Source organism: Bactrocera dorsalis, chromosome 3 (assembly GCF_023373825.1).
Source record: "Bactrocera dorsalis isolate Fly_Bdor chromosome 3, ASM2337382v1, whole genome shotgun sequence".
In the NCBI taxonomy this organism is placed as follows: domain Eukaryota; kingdom Metazoa; phylum Arthropoda; class Insecta; order Diptera; family Tephritidae; genus Bactrocera; species Bactrocera dorsalis.
In genome coordinates, this window is record NC_064305.1 from 70,358,451 (window position 1) to 70,378,697 (window position 20,247).

Here is a 20,247-nt window from a genome sequence, read left to right on the forward strand (position 1 = left end):
TTTGTATATGCGCGAACTAGTTGTCCTTTTCTCCCCAAAAACCATACTTATTTGTCAGTAGAGTCGTTATCGGACTGCTATAAGATATAGCTACGTGATCGGCCCAAGTCAACTTCTTGTGTGTAAAACTTTTTACAAATTTAACATATTAACTTCACAAAATTCGGCATAGAGTATTTTCCAAAGTAACGCTTAAAATCTGCGAACACATTGTTCAGTTTGAATCCCTATAGCATAAAGAACTTCAAATAAGGTTTTACAACACAATAGTTCATCCATTTCCATAAATCTAAATAGCAACCCTTTTGTACATATGTACATACATTAATTATTTGTTGTCCAACAATTTTATTGAAGTATTTGCACGCGCTACTCAATGTCATGACTTAAAGTGAGACAGGTTTTGACAAAGTATTGTACTTATATGAACGTGTGTGAATTTTCATGACTAGAGGCGAGTGTCTAAGCTAAAATCCAAACTACAAGCTGCAGCCACACAAAAACCTCGAGATGTTTCTGGACCATTTAAGCATTGTAATCGTCAAGTGTGAAGAGCAATTAAATAATTTAAAAGTATTTAAATGCTGCCACATTGAATCACAAACACACAACAGTATGTATGCTTAAGCAACACTGTGTATGCTGATGATAAGTGGTTGAACTTGTTATTGTTGTAGCGCAGAATTCTGCCGAGTTGACAATCTTTGGCCGTATGCCAAATCCGGGTCCGTTTCGGTTACATAGACTCAACTGTCGTCGGGTCGGATGCATACTACATACCTATTAACAGTGGCTGCGAGTTCTGCATGACTGAAGTAATATTTTATAATCGCTGATGAAATATTTGTTCTTTCACTTAACTGTAAATTTGCAATATAAAAATTTAACAAAAAAATATATATACATATATACATACATACATATCCGGCCAAATAAATACAATAAAAAGAAGTGAACAAATTAGGTTATGTTTGAGTCTCGAAACATCGACCTCCTTTGGCAATACTTTGTTATGATACACAGTTATAAATTGCAAACTAAAAGGAAACCATTAAGATCCTTGACAATCAGTTTGTCCAAGCAACCAGCTTGCACAGAAAAGTTTAATTTAACAGCGGTCAAAAATATCCGGAGAGTATGCATATCCATACGAGAGACCAGAATGGTTCCTATTATATCCGGTCAAGTACTTTAACATTCAAAGCGTTCGTTCAAACTTCGTAGTGTTTTAAAATTGTTTGCAGTTATATTTTATGTAATTTATGAAAATATTTAACTCTTTTAAAAAAGCTTTTAAAATTAAAATAATTTGCCTGTTGTACAGCTCACTTTTTACGGCACAGCGCCATCTCACGCCAATACACGTGCGTGTAAAACGCGAAGTTGTCATAATTCGTTTCCACTTATGCCGCCAGATGTCGCAACAACTCTCAGCTGTCATATGTTATTTTAATATTTCCTCTTTGTTTTGTTTTGATTTTCTGTGCATATTTGTTCCCTCGTTATTTTCATGTGTGTTTTTGTGCCGAATTGTGTTCATTGGCGACTGGTTTCAAAGTCGCCGACGTCGCTTTAATTATATATGTGCAAATCAGAAACTTTCCAAAGCGCAATTGCATTTCAACCAACGAGCTTGCTACTTTTACAAACGCTCCACAGTTTACACATAGTTGGCTAGCAAATTACTTTGAATTTACGTTAATATATATATTTTTTCTTGTGATTTTCTATAAATTTTTATCAAAATGTGCGGAATTATTAACAATGGCGAACAAACGCGTAGCTTTACCAACGCTACAGCTGTCACAGCTACGACAACATGTCTGTCTGGAGCACAACAGCGTCTGGAATAGAGAATGCTTTGACTACACAACAACATCAACAATTCAAGGCAATCCATTGTACAAGCAGTAATAGCATACAGAGTGCTAATGCAGGTGGTAGTAGCAGCACGAACAATAATCAACAGAGTAAAATCTTAGCCAGTCAAAGTCTAACAGCTATTGGAAGTCTCGCACATCTGCACAATATCAATCATTCACCAAACGGTAGCGGTAATACAAGTACTTCGGGTACTGGAACGGGTAGCACACCGCATTTGGGACAACATTTTCACACTTCTGCACTATCTGCAGCGACAGCAACAATAATTGCCGCAACAGCGGCTTCATTAGCTTCAGGACATACCAACTCACATAGTAATAATAACAACGGCAATCACAACAACAATAACCATTCTAACGCATATCAACGTAATAATAGTATTACTCAATATACGCCACCCAATTCCCGGGTAAGTATGGGGTCATGTGCTTTAGTGGGGGGAGCCTGTATAACAGGCTTAAAATTGAATATTTAATATAAAAATGCTATTTATTTAAGATAACAAACGAATAAGCGCGATTGTTTTCGTTGTGTGCATGAACGTGTTGTTGGTCGTCAGCGAAAGCGACCGGTGGCTGCCCGATCAGTACACGCGAAAGATGTGGCGCAGTTAAACACAACGTTTCACCTGCTTACAAATACATATAGCCAAAGCTGGCTATTGATCGTGTGCGGGTGATTGCACTTAAAGCAGACAAGTCAAACCGGGAAAGCTAATTATTTTCGAAATTGTTTTTGCAAAAATAACAAAAGCTGCCGCTAAGGTCACACTTACTTCATATTTAGCGTTAGCTGTAAAATTCGAGTTTGTCTAATAAGTTTAATTTGCAAAAGTCAACAATCGAGTATTTGCACATCGAAATTTTTAAATGCAAAACTTTTACCTGCTTTTCTTACTCATACACGTTTGCATGTGTAAATGTGCGTAATTTAGTTGCCATATTTGCAATCATAACACGATGTGGGCGTAACTTTTTTATAGCGGAAACGGTTGTGTAAGCAATCTTACACTGTATTCGATATTTTATGAAACTCTCAGTTGGAAAATTGCGAAAATAATATTAAATTTAATCTAATTGATAGAATCTGTTAAATTTTCAGATATAAACCGCTCATGCTTTTCAATTTTGTATTTAATTTAAAATCCTGTATACACCAGCAAATCAGAAACGCCTCGAAATTCTTTCTTACATAATATTTTTATACAAAAACTGTTCTCTAACAAGAATTCTATATAAGCACAGTGTTTTTTGTTGCATACAGTCTGAAAATTTTTTATTGCTTAATAACGCATAAACACTGATAAAAGACCAACCCAAATTAATTATATATTATTGAATCACGCTCACTGTCTGGTTACCGAAATACATTTGTATAATTACAATTCGCGCATATATACATACATATGTATGTGTATACAAATAATAATATGCAACGCCGTTTTTTTCAATAGACCTTGCCGAAGACGTGATTAACCGTGGCGCTTTATGAAAATTAAATTTTATAAATAGTTTCACCCGCCGAAATGAAATTAAAAACAAAAAGCTTCAGTTTCTTAACCCTGTTGTCCACTTGTAAAGGCCATCGGCATTTGTTAGCAATTTAATTAGTCCGAAAAAAATAACAACAAAAGCCAAGTTTTTTACATATGCTAAAATCAACTGAAAAAAATCAAATAATAACATTTATGAATTTCTGCAACGCTTAGTAACACTAAAGAAAGAGAGAATGAAGGCGGACCAACGCTGTGCTCCATTTTCGTGTCAGCAATCTGCAACCAATTCTTATTTAATGCCAAGAAATGAAGTAACACGCTTTTCAGGCTCGGCCGTTCAAGTCATCAAATCATATACATACATACATATGCACATATGTACATATAGTTCCTTAAAATAACAATTTAAGGCGTCCAGTACCTTAGTCGCGATTTCTTGTTAGTAATTTATTTATAATTTTTGGTTTTGTCGCGCAACTGCATTAGCATATAATTGTTGGTGTTGTATACGGCTGTCGACTTTCGCATACGATAACAAGTTTAATGTTTTGCCTTTTTCAAACCACGAGTAACACACTTTGATAAAAATAATTGCTGAAATTGTAGCTTGCTGCTTGCTGGTTGTTTTTACAAATATGTAAATACTCGTATGTATATATGTACTATATACTTTATGTACTGTTGTTTTACAATTATTCACGTTTTTTCCAAGCTTTTGAGTTTTGTTTATAAACAGTTCTTTTTAATGATTCATCTGTAGTGAATTAGAAATGCATTCAAAACCAAAATTAGGTATTGCTATTCACCACGAGCTGAGGTGAATTTTTGTAAAATTCTTTATACACGAGCTATTCATTCAGTTTTAGCGATATCGATCCGAAATTTTGCATTTGTTTCTTTTTCTTTCATTTGTCCGAACCGCCGATGCATGTCCTTGTATGGAAAACTTTTTAATCTGACGGGATAGCTTCACGAATTTCAGCGTGGATTATTGCGCAAGTCAACAGTACAATCTCATAGGAAATTATTCACATCGAACCACTATATCATATAGCTACCATGCAAACTGATCGGCTAAAATATAATCCTTGCATGAAAAGCCTTTTATTTGTTGAATATCATTTCGAAATTTGGCATAGATTATTGTCCAAGCCAATGCTACAATCTCTGAAAAAATTGTTCAAATCAGACTACTATAACATATAGCTGCCATACAAACTCACCGATCAAAATCAAGATACAGACATTTTGTAGCCTATTATAATATAAGAAATGCACGTGTGAAAGGTATTACAGCTTCGGTGCAACCATACACAAAAAATCACTGCTGCAAAATATTGTTTCCTTTCACAAATAAATAAATTAATATATAATTATAAACTACAAATCTAATATCGACGTCACATGTACTACATGTTTAGTAAAAATAAATAAGCATTTAGTTTCCGCCGACACTATACAATAAATAAGTGAAATCCACACACCATAAACACGAAATGTTTGATCTCTTCGTAATTCAACAAATACTAATTAATGTCAATCCGGAAATCTGCACTTACTAACATGTTTAATGACAGATTAGTTTTCAATTCAATTGGAAAACTGCCAAATGGGAGAGAAATACTTGTGTTCATCACCGAATTAAATCACAATGGCAAAAATAACACAAAAACCACTAGAACCATATAGTATGTAGCGGAGTCAATGAAATTCCGCTTGACTGCATCAGCCATTCAGATGTGTTGCAATATATATTTCGCCTGTTAACTTGCTGAGAATTGCTTTATTGCGTTTTACAATTCACATTTGTGTCTATTGTTCCCTTTGCTTTTCTCATTTCCCAGCGCAATCCCCAATCATTCAGTAAAAGTTTTTTTCATTCCACACGCTTATTAGTTATTGAATATTCTTATGCTTTTTCCCCCAGTAATTCATCGAATAACTGGCTAGATTTGGTAACTGATTTGTAAAGCTAATTACGTCCGTATTTGTACACACACACATAATAGTTGATGTAAGTTTATTTTTTACATGATTATACATTTTTTTATTGTGGACATACTTACATACATTAACATATGTTTTGCAAGCATAGTCAGCTGCTGACAGCTTGTAATGCTCACTTTTTTATATTTAGTTGAATTTATAAACTTATAAATATAAACTCATCAGCTATTATAGCGAAGTATCAGGAAAATCAGTCAATATAGTCATATCGTTGAAATTATATTATTATTTTTATTTTACGTATAAAATATGTATGAAATACAAAAAATGGCAAATATAAAAACTTGGGCCATAACTCCACAAATTAAGCAAGAAAAATCATTAAGAACATGACAGAGCAGGTTGGTCAATTTATACTGTTCAACTGAGTGGTGTGTGTAAGTGATGTACATATGTATGGGGTCCAACCCCTGGCCACCAGTCCAGAGCCGTATGGAAGCTGAACTGGTAGTAGTTTCCTGCTACGAGGCTGTACCGTAGGAACTTGCAGATGCTTGGTACCAACCGCCTCCCAGGAGCATCAAGAGGTCATTCCTCGACTATGTCGACGACATCGAACCATACGCCGACCAGACTTCGGACGCAACAAACTTTCGACAGGCACTAACCGCCATTCACAGTGGAGCCATCAGCACCTTCACCATCTCCGTGAATGGCGTTCTTGGAGTCAAACCACCACCTATTGCAGACGAAGAGCTCCAGTTGCCGCGAGAAACGCGAGTGACCCTAGCGCAACTTCGTTCTGGATACTGTAACAGGTTTTACTTATGCCTCGAACCCGACATACCTGGTGTAGTGTGTCCATTCCACACTGCCACCATTTGCATGAAAATGCTTAACATTCTCCCTTTGGGCGTCGATCAACGCATTGATCTTGATCCGTTGTGACCTCGAGCGCCGTGACATAAGGCTGTCGTCAGCAGGGGATACCGTTACGTAACAACAACATTAAGAACATGACAGAGCAGGTTGGTCAATTTTTACTGTCCAACTAATACTGCTCTGTGTCCGTTAATCGCGTTAATTTAAAGTGGACTAGATAATGAAAAGGTAGACCTTATGCACGTTCCTAGATTTCGAATGTGCTTTTGGCGATGCGTCTGATGAAAGTATTGCAAAACCAACAGAGAAAACGAATGTGCCAAACCAGTCCGCAGATGGATAGAGGCCGCACTGCACATTAGGATAACTGAGACCACTGAGAGGGATACTAAAATTCGTTTCAGCACGAAAAGAAATTGCCCACAAGTGAGGAATATTATCCCCCTTATTTGGAGCCTTGTCGTGCGTGAGCTTCTTGAGCTGCCATCCAACAATGAGATGCATTGTCAAGCGTACGCGGACGACATTGTTGTATTAGCGAAAGTTAAGTTTGAGAACACTCTCTGTGATATTGTACATAGGGGATTGCCTGACAAAGGCATTGTGCAGTGGGATTGGACTGAATATCAACCCGTCGAAAACGACTATTGTCGTCCAAAACAAGATACCTGCCGAGCTTTAAGAGCTTATCAGTTTGCGTTGACTTATGAGGTCAAATATCTGGGTCCCACTCTGAATTCCACTCTTCGGTGAAGGTAGCATGTTTATCTGACCATGGTAAAAGTCACAAAAGCGCTCATGTTGTGCAATCGACTGTTTGGGAAATCCTGTAAGCTAAGGATTATCAGATGGATGTACATAGGTACACACTGAGACAGATTTTTGCGTGTGCTTGGGCTTCGAAAGCGTCGCAGACTTAGATAAGACTGCAACTATTGAAACCCAGCGCATCGTGTGGCTCTTCTCTCGAAGTTAGCACTATTAAGTGTTGCACTGACGGCTCGAAAACGTCAGAAAGAACTGGTGCAGTGGTCGCAGGACCGCATACCAAACTTGCAATACACATGGGACAATTCCCGAGAATTTTCAAAGTAAAAAATAAAGTTCTTCCTTGGAAAACTTTTTTACTTGATAAGATATCCTCAAAAAATTCGCATGGTTATTTTCCAAAATAACGCTATAATCTCCGAATAAATGTTTTAGATCCGACTACTATATCATATAGCTGCTATACAAACCGATCGAACTTTTTTTTATCTTTGCAGGGTATTCTAGTCTCGGTGCAACCGAAGCTAATATTCCTTTTTTCAGTTTTATTGCCGCGTGTTAATAAAACCAAATGAAGACCCCAGAAATGATATTATCGCAATCTGAAACCTTTTAGGATAAACCTACTACAACGCGAGTGGCTATGAAGATTTATGAGTCGATATTGATAAACATTAATTCTTATGGATTATAATTACTAGATAGGTTGAAATTATGGCAGCACATCGTGACGTTAATTGAGATCCATTTTGCTTTTTTCGTTGAAATAATTTTTTACATGTAGAAGCGCTAGTAGTTCATAAGATAATGCTAAAATTTAGCATTTAGTTCTAAGTAGAAGATAATGTTTTTTCATGGGTATGAAGAATTTCTACACCACCCCCTGACCTCACCTTAAGTAGATATATCAACTCTATATAACTACATACATACATATATGTATTCGAAGAATATTCGTTATTCTGAAAATCACAAATAGGGAGGTTCTTAACTGACATCGGATACAGTACTGTCAGTACTAGTTTATCTCATTTCTCTTATCGATATTACGGTACATTCTTCCCATGCTTTCAGTATTTGCTTGGCGAATTTGTAAAATTTGTCACCCAAATATACTAGAAGTGCTTTTACAAACCCAAAACATACATACATACGTCACCGCCGACGAAATAGCCGTGTGATTCGGTGCGATCCACCAAACGATCATTTGCAGCAACATTGCTGTTGTTGCTGCTTTTGACCTTTTTTGTTTGCAATTTCTCACCTATCAATCGGGTATGCAAAATAGCCAATTTCAAACGTTTGATTTTATCAGATATTTGCTCTCAAGTTGTTGCTCGTTTGCGTGTTGTTCTTTACCGTTAGCGCTTTTTGTGCTCTTTCATTGCGCTCACGTGCTACCAACACAAACTGCTGCCATTGCCAATTACGATTACTTGTGTACAAATACAAATTTGCATTACATTTTTGTTTTGCCCTGAGACTTTGTCACATTTGAACTTCCAATTTTCAATTAACCGTCAAGCAATCGATTTTTCGCTCCTTGTCCCATGAGCACACGTACCCGTAGATACAATACTATGTTTTGTATGTATATAAGTTTGTATGTATAGTATTGTATATAGAGATCGATGTAGGGGTTTAATTTGAATTTATAGCATTACAAATATTTTGTATTGTTTTTGTTGTTGTTGTTGACTGGCTATTGCTACTACTTTGGGAGCACGGACCACCGTTGTTGTGCTATTCAATTGACTTTTAATACTCTGCTTTTCACATCATAGCCGCCATATCAGCGCATTCACAACTCATTCAGTTGTTAACGTTTGCCTGCAGCGTGTTGTCGTAGAGCACAAGCGTTTTCGATAGTAAATTCGGTGATCTCGCGAAAACGCCGCTAACACGTATTCTAATATATGAAATAGAAAATCAAAAGTTGAAAAAAAGAATATTTTGAAAAAAAAAAATTATTTTGAAAAAAAAAAAAATAGAAGAAAAAATTAACCAAAAATTAAGAAAAAGAAAATTTGGTATATATTAAAAATTTAAAGCAAAATAAAATAAAATTTTAAATAATACAAATAAAATATTTGTTTATAAATAAATGCAATGACATTAAATAAATATATTTGTGCAAAATAAAATTGAATTGCATCAAAAATGCTTAGACAGCGCCTGTCATAGCGGTATTTTGTGTTTATGCATCGTTTATGCGAATAATTTTAGCAATTTCACGCCCACATCTGCGCCAGCCACCTTACTCACCAGCCAAACAAACTATTCGTTTGTGTGTTAGCAAGCCGGCAACACTGCACAACGTGCGCCTGTCGCCCTGAAAAAATCAAAACAAAACAAAAAATAATTAAAATTTATTTGCAAATAAGCAAATAATATTTTTTGTTGCAATTTTATTACCAAATATTGCCAAAAAATTTTCCAGCGCCTAATATTTCTCCCAAAAATTCAATTAAACAGCAAGTGCTCAGCGTGTTAATGAATGCTAAACATTATTTCAATTAATATTGACAAACTTGCATGTGAAATAAGCATCAATTTTATGTGCTAAACATAGATTAACATACATACAAACATTTTACTTGGAATTTTATTGAAAAAATATAAATAATAAACCTGAAGTCAGCACTTCGCGCTAACGAACTGGCGTTAAGTTCTACGGCTGCCGGCGGCATACATACAAATTATTAAGCCGCGCTCAATGTACATGGACTTATACAGAAGTTCCACTCCCCAACTCACTTAATCTTTATCAATATGCTCGCCGATGAAACGGAAAAGTTTAATTTTTAATAAATTACAATAGCGAATGTGCTGAGTGCATCGTTGAGTACTAAACACCCTGCATGTTTGTGCTTGCGTACACATGTCGAAAAGTATGTTTTGTTCTCTCACCACAGACTATTGATTGAAATGACTCGTCATTGTCGACACACTGCCGCGGATTAGCCACTGCCCACATTGACAAGTGGCGCAATGCTGTTTTCTAAATTAAACAAATCGAATTTTTAATTAGACCTTACGTTATCGCCTATAACGTGCCGTTTTATTTAAAATATTGGAAAAAACGACGAAGCATTTTGTTTGATTTGACATTTATTTGAGAACTATGGATTTCCATGAGTGATTCCAAAAACCAAGTGCTCAATTCTATTGTTACTTACGTATAAGCAAGCGTTTACACTCATATACTATCTGTCTTTATGACGTTAAAAGCGTTTATTTAGCAAAATAAATAATTATTTGTGCACGCGAAAGTTTAACGCTAACAAAACGCAGTTGATTTTTATGCTCGAAAGTGTTAATGGTTTCATGAAAACATTACAAAACGCTGCAAACTAAATAGAAAGTGTTTTTTTAAGAAGCTGCTAATAGAATGCATACATACAAAATTAATTTCCTTCAAAATTTAATGTGAAGATTTAGAATTTTATAAGATAACTGAAAGTATGGAAGTTAAATGAAAGTAAAAGAAGCAAAATTTAGTATCACTTTGAATATGTATTTGTTCATGTCGTGCGTGTACTTTTATACATATGTATGCATTGTGACAAAAAAGTACCCGGAAATTGTAAATAAAACGCAAAATATTTAATTATTCATGAAGACTTATTTTGTCGCCTTCAAAGTAATCCCCACCAGTTGTAATACACTTATGCCAACAAGTTTTCTAGGCTCGGAAACACTTTTCATAAGCAATTTTCGGGATACCCTTCAGCTTCTTCAGCGAATTTGGTTTTATCTCTTCGATCGACTGAACTTTGTGGAACAAAAAAAAAATCACACGGAGACAAATCTGGTAAATATGGTAGTTGTGGACTTGTTTGCATGTCAAGCTCATACAACCATGTCTCATCGGCAGTTATAATGCCGGGGATCGGAATTTTCACGCATGTCCAAAGAGACACGTTTACGTTAGTCTTTTTGAAAAAAAATCGGCTTTATCGGGACGAGTCGAGCAAGAACGTGTTTCATACCCAAAATATCCACCAAAATCATTCGAACGGACTCGCGAAAAATGTCGAGCTCTTTGCCATCTATCTAACACTTGCCTGACTATTTTCAAACGCCATATCCTTCACTTTATTCGCATTTTCATCAGTTGAAGAGGTCGAAGGTCGTCCAGAACGGGGTATGTCTTCAACGATCTCTCGACCGTCTTTGAAGACTTTGTACTACTTGTACGCTTGTGTTTTTGATAAAACTGAATCGCCGTAATCGTTTTCTAACATTCGGAACGATTCCGCGCACGAAATTTGGTTAGAAATACAAAATTTGAGACAAAATTTTTATCCGATATTTTTATCCATTGTAAAAATCGGAACGCACTACTGAGGAATACCGACTTAAGCGCTGCTCTAAACAAACTGGTTGATAGATTTGGCATAGCAATTAAAACAGTCCCACCAACTTAGCAAAATAAATTTATTTTGAAATACCATTTACCCGGAGAATTTAATTACAATTTCTTGGTTGTTTTTTGTCACAATGTATGTATGTATTTAGTAACCAAAATAATTGCTAAGTACCCATAGTTCTTCTAAGAACATATTTCAAATATATTAGACACCAGTACATATGTATGCATCCATATATCACCTACATATGTATTTTTATATTTGCACCTTTATCTCTGTACGGCAAACAATAACAAAATTGTGTTTCATCGTAAAACATATTTTTACGAGCGATGCTTGTTCTATACGGTGACAGCTCGATTATTGTGTCTACGTTTTCTTGTAATTGCTTAATTTTTCTGATTTGAACAATTTTTTAAATTTTCGACTATTCTAACCTCAAATATGTCTATATGGGAAGAAAACCACAAATATACTGAAACACTCAAAATTGTGTGCATATGTACTTTACATAAACACAAAGATATCATAGTATACTATATAGTTTTGTAGTGTAGAGTTGAAGGCTGGCCACATAACCATATGCTATTCTGGGAGTTAGGAAAAAGAATAGAATTTCTCCTTTAAATTTTTTTTAAGCTAGGTTTAGAGGCGAATCCTACCAGGGATCTCTCTTTGATAGCTTATAACTCCGTCCGTTGCTGTACGTAAAACTCTTGTATAGTAGATCATAAGGCCCTTACAAATCGACAAAACGCTTTGAGAATATCACAAATTTGTTAAGACGGCTATGTCCCCTGGTTCGCCGAAGATATGACTGCCGAGATCTTGAAACCTTATTCTTGCATAAATGTCTATTGGACACTATAAGAAACCTTACGAATGCGACAAGATGAAATCTGCAAAGAGCGTGTAAATCAGTAGATCCAGGAGTTCTACTCTTGGTCAAAATGATCACGCAGTCGCAGAGGAGCTGTCCGTCGAGCAGTGCCTTCTAAGTGCACGCAAGATCCATTGGTCAAGTACTAGAACGCACGTCAATGGAGATCCAACTTGGTACCATTTCGATATGGGCTTAGTCTGATAATAAAGTAGCAATTTATGGTATTTCTAATGTGGACAGACACTCTTTGACTAGCTTTGAGCACACAGTTAGGGAGTTCAGCACTAGTATTGCCGATTTGCTTTTGGAGTACATTCTTACCTCCTTGAAGAGGAAAGAGGCTACTTCATAGCAGGACGTCTACAGACACCTAAATAGCAGCAACTTCTGCCTTGAAGACACTGCAATGGTCTGGTACCCTAAAACTAAGATTAACGGAGAGCTCCTTACAGAAAATTCCCCTCCTAGCTTAGACTAATCCGGGAAAAAGCACACTGCGCCATTTCTCTAGCGCCACGAGTAGTGCCTGCGTCGCAGTAAACCAAATTTTCAGGAATACAGTTGAAATTGGAGAGAATTTCGGCGTGTCCTTGCTCGGACTCCTTCATGGAACCAGCTGGACTAAGCATTAGAGCGCACTTCGCACCATTTCAACTGCCGGCTATGTCCACGGATGCTATGTGTAAAACGTCATAAAGTGCTATTGTTAGTGTAGTCTGCAGTGCACCGGTGATATTGATGAGAGCCGCTTTTTGGGCACATTCAAGCTTCCTAGCAAGTGTGCCTTTTCGAGCGGCTTCCAGAGGAATATAGCCAAAACACCACTTTTGGTGAGAGACCACCTTTCTCAGTACAACTGCTCTATAGCAATATAAGGCAACCCATGCCTTCTTAACTATCTTTTAAATATTTGGCCTGAATGAAAGCTTTCCATAAAGAATAAATCCTAGGTATTTCACCTTATCAACAGGCTAAAGGCGTGAGCCTCCGAAAGAGGGAAAAGGCACACTGGGATCTTGTACCTCCTAGGGAATGAGGCTTTTTCAGTTTTACTAGGGTTGACAGCTTCTATTCGCCCTGTTGGATACCACGCTGAGATACCCTTCGGTCAGCTCGAAGATGATATTTAAAAATTTTATTTAACAATGTCATCAGCGTGGGCTATCACTCGACAGCCTACCGTTGGATGACCTCGATGACAACTTCAATGAACCTTTAGCAAGAACTTCGATTCAGTTTTTCAGTATCAATGCGTGTTTTTATATATATTTTTTTTAACTTTTTCAAAATATTTAATTAGAATATAATAGTTTTCGAATCACCTCTCTATAAAATTTGCAGCGTTACTCTTGAAAAACGCCGAGCCATAAAATCACAAATATAAATACACACTAATAAGTGATTTGCTCTCACTAGAAACATTATAAGTGTATTTCAAAATAGCATTTTATGATGCTTTAATTAAAAACATATACAGATTAGCGCCGCAGTGCCCTTAATTAATCAAGTAAAAGCAAAAACAAATTAGCTCGCAGCAAAATCGCTAGCATTGCGAATATAGAGCTAACGTGAAAATAGACCTATACAAACACACAAGTTTACGCACACAAAGAACTGTTGTTTTTGAGGCTCAGCAGTTTTGTGTCTACAAAAATGTTCGCCACCATACGGCATCTGTTTGGTGGTGTCGTCGCCGCCGCCCAAACGGACCCACTAACACATGTCTCCGAGCAACAACATGCGCCGTCAGTGAAAAAGCCAACAAAAATGTCAAAAAAATTGCGACAACAACAGCAACTCGAACAAATGCAACAAATGCTATTGCTCGACACCGAAACCTATTCCAATTTGCGTTATGAGCGCACCAAACTCAGTCACAGCAGCCTGCTGCTGCATCAGATCGCACAAGACAGCACAACGGACGAGTGTAACGGTACGCTCGACACGCTCGTACCACTAACGTTTGCCTCGGCCGCAACACCGATAATATTGCCCAGCGGTTATCGCGGCACAACGCCTGCTGATAAGCAACAAAACACCAACGTAATACCTGGAACGCGTTTGCTTTCCGGCACAACACCGTCTCCCTCACCGCCGCCTGCGTCACAACTGCCGCCACCAACGTCAACGCGACATACGCATTCATCGCCGCCACCATCTACAGCGGACAGCGTGCCACCTGCCCTAAGTGGTGGTGGTTATTCAACACATTTGCCGCACGATTACAGCCTCTGTGATTCGTGTCGTCCGCTGCGTTTCCAAAATTCGCTCATAAAATCGGGTAGTCCTAGTTCAGTGTCGCAAAAGAGTTATAGCGCGACTTCAGCGCGTTATCTCAATTTAAATTCGAGTGCGTCGAGTAATCGTTTCAATTCGCTGCCGCCGTCGTCGATCGTGACGCCAACACCACCGCCGCCGCTACCTCTGACACAACAACAACAATCCGCAGCACAGCCAGCGTCATCGTATCGCAGCTTTTATCCTTTCTCTCGTTTACAGCCACGACGCACAACCAGCGCCAGCATGTCGCAATCCGGAGACGATCTACACTCGCCCAGCTATCTGTCCTGGCGCAAGCTGCAGCTGAGTCGCGCCAAACTAAAGGCGTCCAGCAAGACGTCGGCTTTACTTTCCGGTTTTGCCATGGTGAGTATGAAATGAAATTGCAAATAACTGTAGTAACTGTTTTTTTGTGTTAACAAAATCGTAGCTTTGAGTTTTGCCGTCACCTATTATTCTAATTCTTGTAGTAATTTTCAGTTCTCTAGTTCACATGATGTTTAATTGTCCGCTTACGCACATACAAACGGCAGTCTGTATGTTTATCGCATACCTATAAAGTCACAAGCATTAGAAACCTTGAACCCTTTGTGCAGATAATAAATTCTCCCAAGTCGCTTGATATTTTTAGTACCCAATACTGGGACATATGTACATTTAGACACTAAGCAAGCACAAAAATTGTCGTCCAACCTCTGCCTTTGTAAATTGAAAGCTTCGTGCTATCGCACTTTCATCTATAAAACTAAATTAAAAGCAAAAAAAATCAGCAACAACAATTTCTTAGTTGTTCATTTTTTGTTTTGCACTTGTACCCGGCGCAGCATTCTTTTCAATTAAATTTATAGAAACAACTTCCTGTCCCTCAAAGTATTAGAGCCGCGTCCACCTGGTTCCCACTCGGTCATGCTGCGATTTCATGAGACTTGTTAAACATTACGCTGCGATTTGTCTCACATTTGCATTGCTTTTACGTTCGTTTGTTATTCTTAGTTTTGGCAGTGCATCGCCCATTAATTTGGCCTTTTCATGTGCAGCCAGTCAGAAAGTAATGTTAGCATTCAATATCTATGCAATTACTAAGTGCATAAATGCTTCCCACATTCAAATCTTTCTAATGACTAACTGAACACCTGATTGATACAATTTATTCTGCTGTTTACATTATTGAATTTGACAGAGTTGACCGTTAGGTTCGTACATACATGAGCATGCTAATTGTGATTTATTTATTATTAAATTTGTCAAGTGGCTGCTGTGCAAGCTTAAATACCCAAATGCCATTTTTTATAAACGTGCATTATGGTCGTTTGGATGAAGTAAAAAAGCTGACGAAGAAGCTTCAGACCTGTCAAAATACTGCACTCCTGACTATTACAGGATGCCTCTTGATGTCGCCGGTCAAACAGCGAGACCCGCATGATTCCGGTCAAAAAACATAATGAGCGCATTTTCAAACAGTTTCCGTTGGGATGTTTTCAAATATATTCTTCTTATCCAGAATCGTCCCCGAGACACCAAATATGTATAACGGAGTTTTCAATAAGAGCGCTACAAAAGTTTTTTTTTATGAAATTCTTTATTCCTGTGAAATTACTTTCCATTATGTATGGGACCCTATTTTCAACACGGGCACGCTTGCAGAAGTCCAAACGTTGAATCCAATTTTCGACGGTTTTCAAACACACTCGCTGTGTGGCTTGCTGGAACCACATATTGTCCAAGTTTATATCATCAAATTCGGTTATCGTTGACAGTAACGTGCCGGTCTTGATCATCACGGAAGAAGTACGGCCCAATGACGCCGCCAGCCAATAAACCACACCAAACCGTAATTTTTGCGGAATGCAATCGTGACTCATGGAGTACGTGTGGATTGCTGCCTCACCAATAACACATAACGGGTGATTTTTTTGAGGTTAGGATTTTCATGCATTAGTATTTGACAGATCACGTGGGATTTCAGACATGGTGTCAAAGAGAAAGATGCTCAGTATGCTTTGACATTTCATCATGAATAGACTTACTAACGAGCAACGCTTGCAAATCATTGAATTTTATTACCAAAATCAGTGTTCGGTTCGAAATGTGAAAATCCGCTTTTTTATCGACAAATTTTGTTCAGCGATGAGGCTCATTTCTGGTTGAATGGCTACGTAAATAAGCAAAATTGCCGCATTTGGGGTGAAGAGCAACCAGAAGCCGTTCAAGAACTGCCCATGCATCCCGAAAAATGCACTGTTTGGTGTGGTTTGTACGCTGGTGGAATCATTGGACCGTATTTTTTCAAAGATGCTGTTGGACGCAACGTTACGGTGAATGGCGATCGCTATCGTTCGATGCTAACAAACTTTTTGTTGCCAAAAATGGAAGAACTGAACTTGGTTGACATGTGGTTTCAACAAGATGGCGCTACATGCCACACAGCTCGCGATTCTATGGCCATTTTGAGGGAAAACTTCGGACAACAATTCATCTCAAGAAATGGACCCGTAAGTTGGCCACCAAGATCATGCGATTTAACGCCTTTAGACTATTTTTGTGGGGCTACGTCAAGTCTAAAGTCTACAGAAATAAGCCAGCAACTATTCCAGCTTTGGAAGACAACATTTCCGAAGAAATTCGGGCTATTCCGGCCGAAATGCTCGAAAAAGTTGCCCAAAATTGGACTTTCCGAATGGACCACCTAAGACGCAGCCGCGGTCAACATTTAAATGAAGTTATCTTCAAAAAGTAAATGTCATGAACCAATCTAACGTTTCAAATAAAGAACCGATGAGATTTTGCAAATTTTATGCGTTTTTTTTTAAAAAAAAGTTATCAAGCTCTTAAAAAATCACCCTTTATTTTGCTTATTGACGAAGCCATTCAGCCAGAATGAGCCTCATCGCTGAAGATGATTTTTCGATGAAAACCCGGACCATTTTAAAGTTTTTGCTCAGCCCAATTCACGAACATACGTTGATTCTGGTGGTCAAGCAGCTCCAGTTTTTGGGTCAATTTGATCTTGTAAGCAAAATTCGCCCAACGACAACGTCACAGAGATGCCCAACGCTTGAGATCGACGTATGGGAGACTGATTTGGGTCTCCATCAAGTGATGCACTAATGGCAGCAATATTCTCGACACTACTGGCACTTTTTTGTCCCACTGCCACGGAAATATTTTATATTGTGCCTGTGGATTCAATTTTTTCCACTAGACGCTCAATTGTTGATCTGATAGGACGATTATGACCACCATAAATTGGACGTAGCGTTTCTTCAAGTTGACAGTAAATTTTAATAATTTCGACTCGTTGTTGGATCGTATTATATCTTTCCATTATGAAATGGCAAACCGTACTGAAGGGAAATATCAGAAGAGCGGGAAAAAATATGGCATCGTTGCTGTCCCTCTCGGTCTACTTTTGTAGCGTCTCCGTTTGATTTTAACCTCCCTTTTGCACTGATAAGATAGATAGACGAGGACTGCATTGTGGCCTTAGGTCTATTGTACCCTATTAGTCATGTCCGTCTGTCTGTATATACGCGAACTAGTTGTTTAGTTTTTGAGATCTCGATCCTCTTTTGTCTAGACAAGTAGACCAACAATTACTTCCTATAGGCGTGGCCCTGATATGATTCTCACGCTCATTTTTGTGAAATCAGATCATCATTTTTTTTTTATTAATTTTATCATCGTTAACAGTACTCAAGGTCATCAGCGCGCAAGCACTCAGCCAATAATATTATTGTTGCTCTGAAGAATTCAATTATTTTTAACATAATACAAAAAAACATGTGAAATACATAAGTCTATATAAAATAAAGGTGAAAGTTAAAGTCAACAGGTCAACGCAATCGATTTCGTGCTTCAGCCAATTAAATTCAATTAATCAATTTCATTTGTAAACACATAACAATGCCATCGCTTCACATTCTTTTACATATTTACATATATACACACATATCAGATATTCAATATACTTGTTATTTGCAGGTCGCAATGGTTGAGGTCCAATTGGATAGTAGCACCAAAGTGCCTGCCGGTATGCTCGTCGCCTTCGCCATCTGTACCACGCTGCTTGTGGCTGTACATATGTTGGCGCTTATGATCAGTACTTGTATTTTACCAAATATCGAAACAGTTTGCAATTTGCATAGCATCTCGTTGGTACACGAATCACCGCATGAACGCCTACACTGGTATATTGAAACGGCGTGGGCCTTCTCCACGCTACTCGGACTGATACTCTTCCTGCTCGAGATAGCTATACTTTGTTGGGTGAAATTTTATGATTTAAGTCAGCCAGCCGCTTGGTCGGCATGCATCGTACTTATACCGGTAATGATAGTCTTCCTAGCGTTTGCGATACATTTCTATCGTTCGCTTGTCACACATAAATACGAGGTTACCGTTTCGGGTATACGCGAACTAGAGATATTGAAGGAACAAATGGAACAGGATCACATCGATACGCATCATCATCATCTGCATCGTAATAACGGTTTGAATTATGGCGCCAGTGGTGAAATAGTTTAAACACCATGCTTGACGAAAGTCCATAGCCATGTTATTATGGTGGTGACAGCTTGTTATTTATCGGGAATACACTTTTTGTATATTTACACTGGAGAAGAGACATCTGTATGCGACCTCATACATTTAGGCGATAAAGTTTTTATACGCTACTTTTTACACGAATATAGACATTGCTAACGACTAACAAATAATAAATCAAAATACATTATGTATATATATTTTTATGTAGGTTAGTCATTTGTTATTGTATGTACACGAAAACCTAATTGAATTGAATTCTCAAAGAATTCAAATACAATTGTGATATTGGTAAATGCGTTTTAATTTCAATTATGAAATGCATTTTGGCATATCTTGTTTCATTTAACGCTTAATTTTTGTTATTATCGTAATACATATAAATTTATATAATTGAAATGTGTTTATGTAAGCTTTAAAGTAAGCGTTGTTAAAGAAATACTTTGTGCACTTGCAAATTAATACGTTGCCAAGCTACGCAAATAATTAATTATTATTTACCAGCAATATTGTAGATTTACGCTGTGAAAGAGTCATTGGCAGTTGCCGGTGTGGAGCGCCAACAAAGCCATTTAGATGCAGTGCAAACAGGTGCAAATCGAATATGTTCTTTATTCAACTGCATATCAACTAAAAATGATTCTTTCACATTTATCCATCAAACTACCTTAATTTACTTAATTTTTAAAATACTATTTTTAACATAGATTTAAGGATATGTAATTAAAGATATAACTTGAAAAATATAAGCAATGGTAATTAATTTGACAGCGAAACTAAATCAAAAAAATATTTTTATAAAATAAAGGTAGCTAAAAACATGAAAAGTTGTTAAATTCGGTTGCACCTAAGCTTTAATACCCTTCACAAATACCAAGTTTCCATACAAGAGCTTGGTTTCGTTCATTCAGTTTGTGTGGCAGGTATATGCTATAGTGGTTCAATTACCGGCGATTTCTTGAGGAGAAAAGCGTGTGGCAAAATTTCAGGTCGATATCTGAAAAACTGAAAACTATAGCATTGGTTCGATCAGAACGATTTCTTCGGAGATACCGTTGCCTTGGTAAACAACAAAAAAAAACATAAACGATGAAAAATTCCGTGAAGACATCTTGTTAAATAAAAAAGTTTTCCATAAAAGAACTTTGTTTTGATCGTTCAGTATGTATGGTGGCTACATGCTATGGTTAACC

General features: G+C 37.4%; 1 protein-coding gene across 8 annotated transcripts in view; it reads left to right on the plus strand.

Annotated features, from left to right (window-relative positions):
* LOC105221964 (calcium release-activated calcium channel protein 1) overlaps window positions 1-19,890 on the plus strand; it is a 59,292-nt gene extending 39,402 nt beyond the window's left edge. For 6 of the 8 annotated variants that reach the window (XM_049453553.1, XM_049453557.1, XM_049453551.1 and 3 more), the window contains 3 exons: window positions 1,784-2,293; window positions 14,732-14,878; window positions 18,494-19,890. In XM_049453553.1, coding sequence (XP_049309510.1) covers window positions 1,820-2,293; window positions 14,732-14,878; window positions 18,494-19,036 — 1,164 coding nt within the window. In that variant the 5' untranslated portion in view covers window positions 1,784-1,819 and the 3' untranslated portion in view covers window positions 19,037-19,890. Of the gene's footprint in view, window positions 1-1,487; window positions 2,294-11,627; window positions 14,879-18,493 lie in introns of those variants that run through there. The other 2 variants (XM_049453552.1, XM_011199109.4) reach the window with 2 other exon arrangements.
* Window positions 19,891-20,247: the final 357 nt, after the last annotated feature.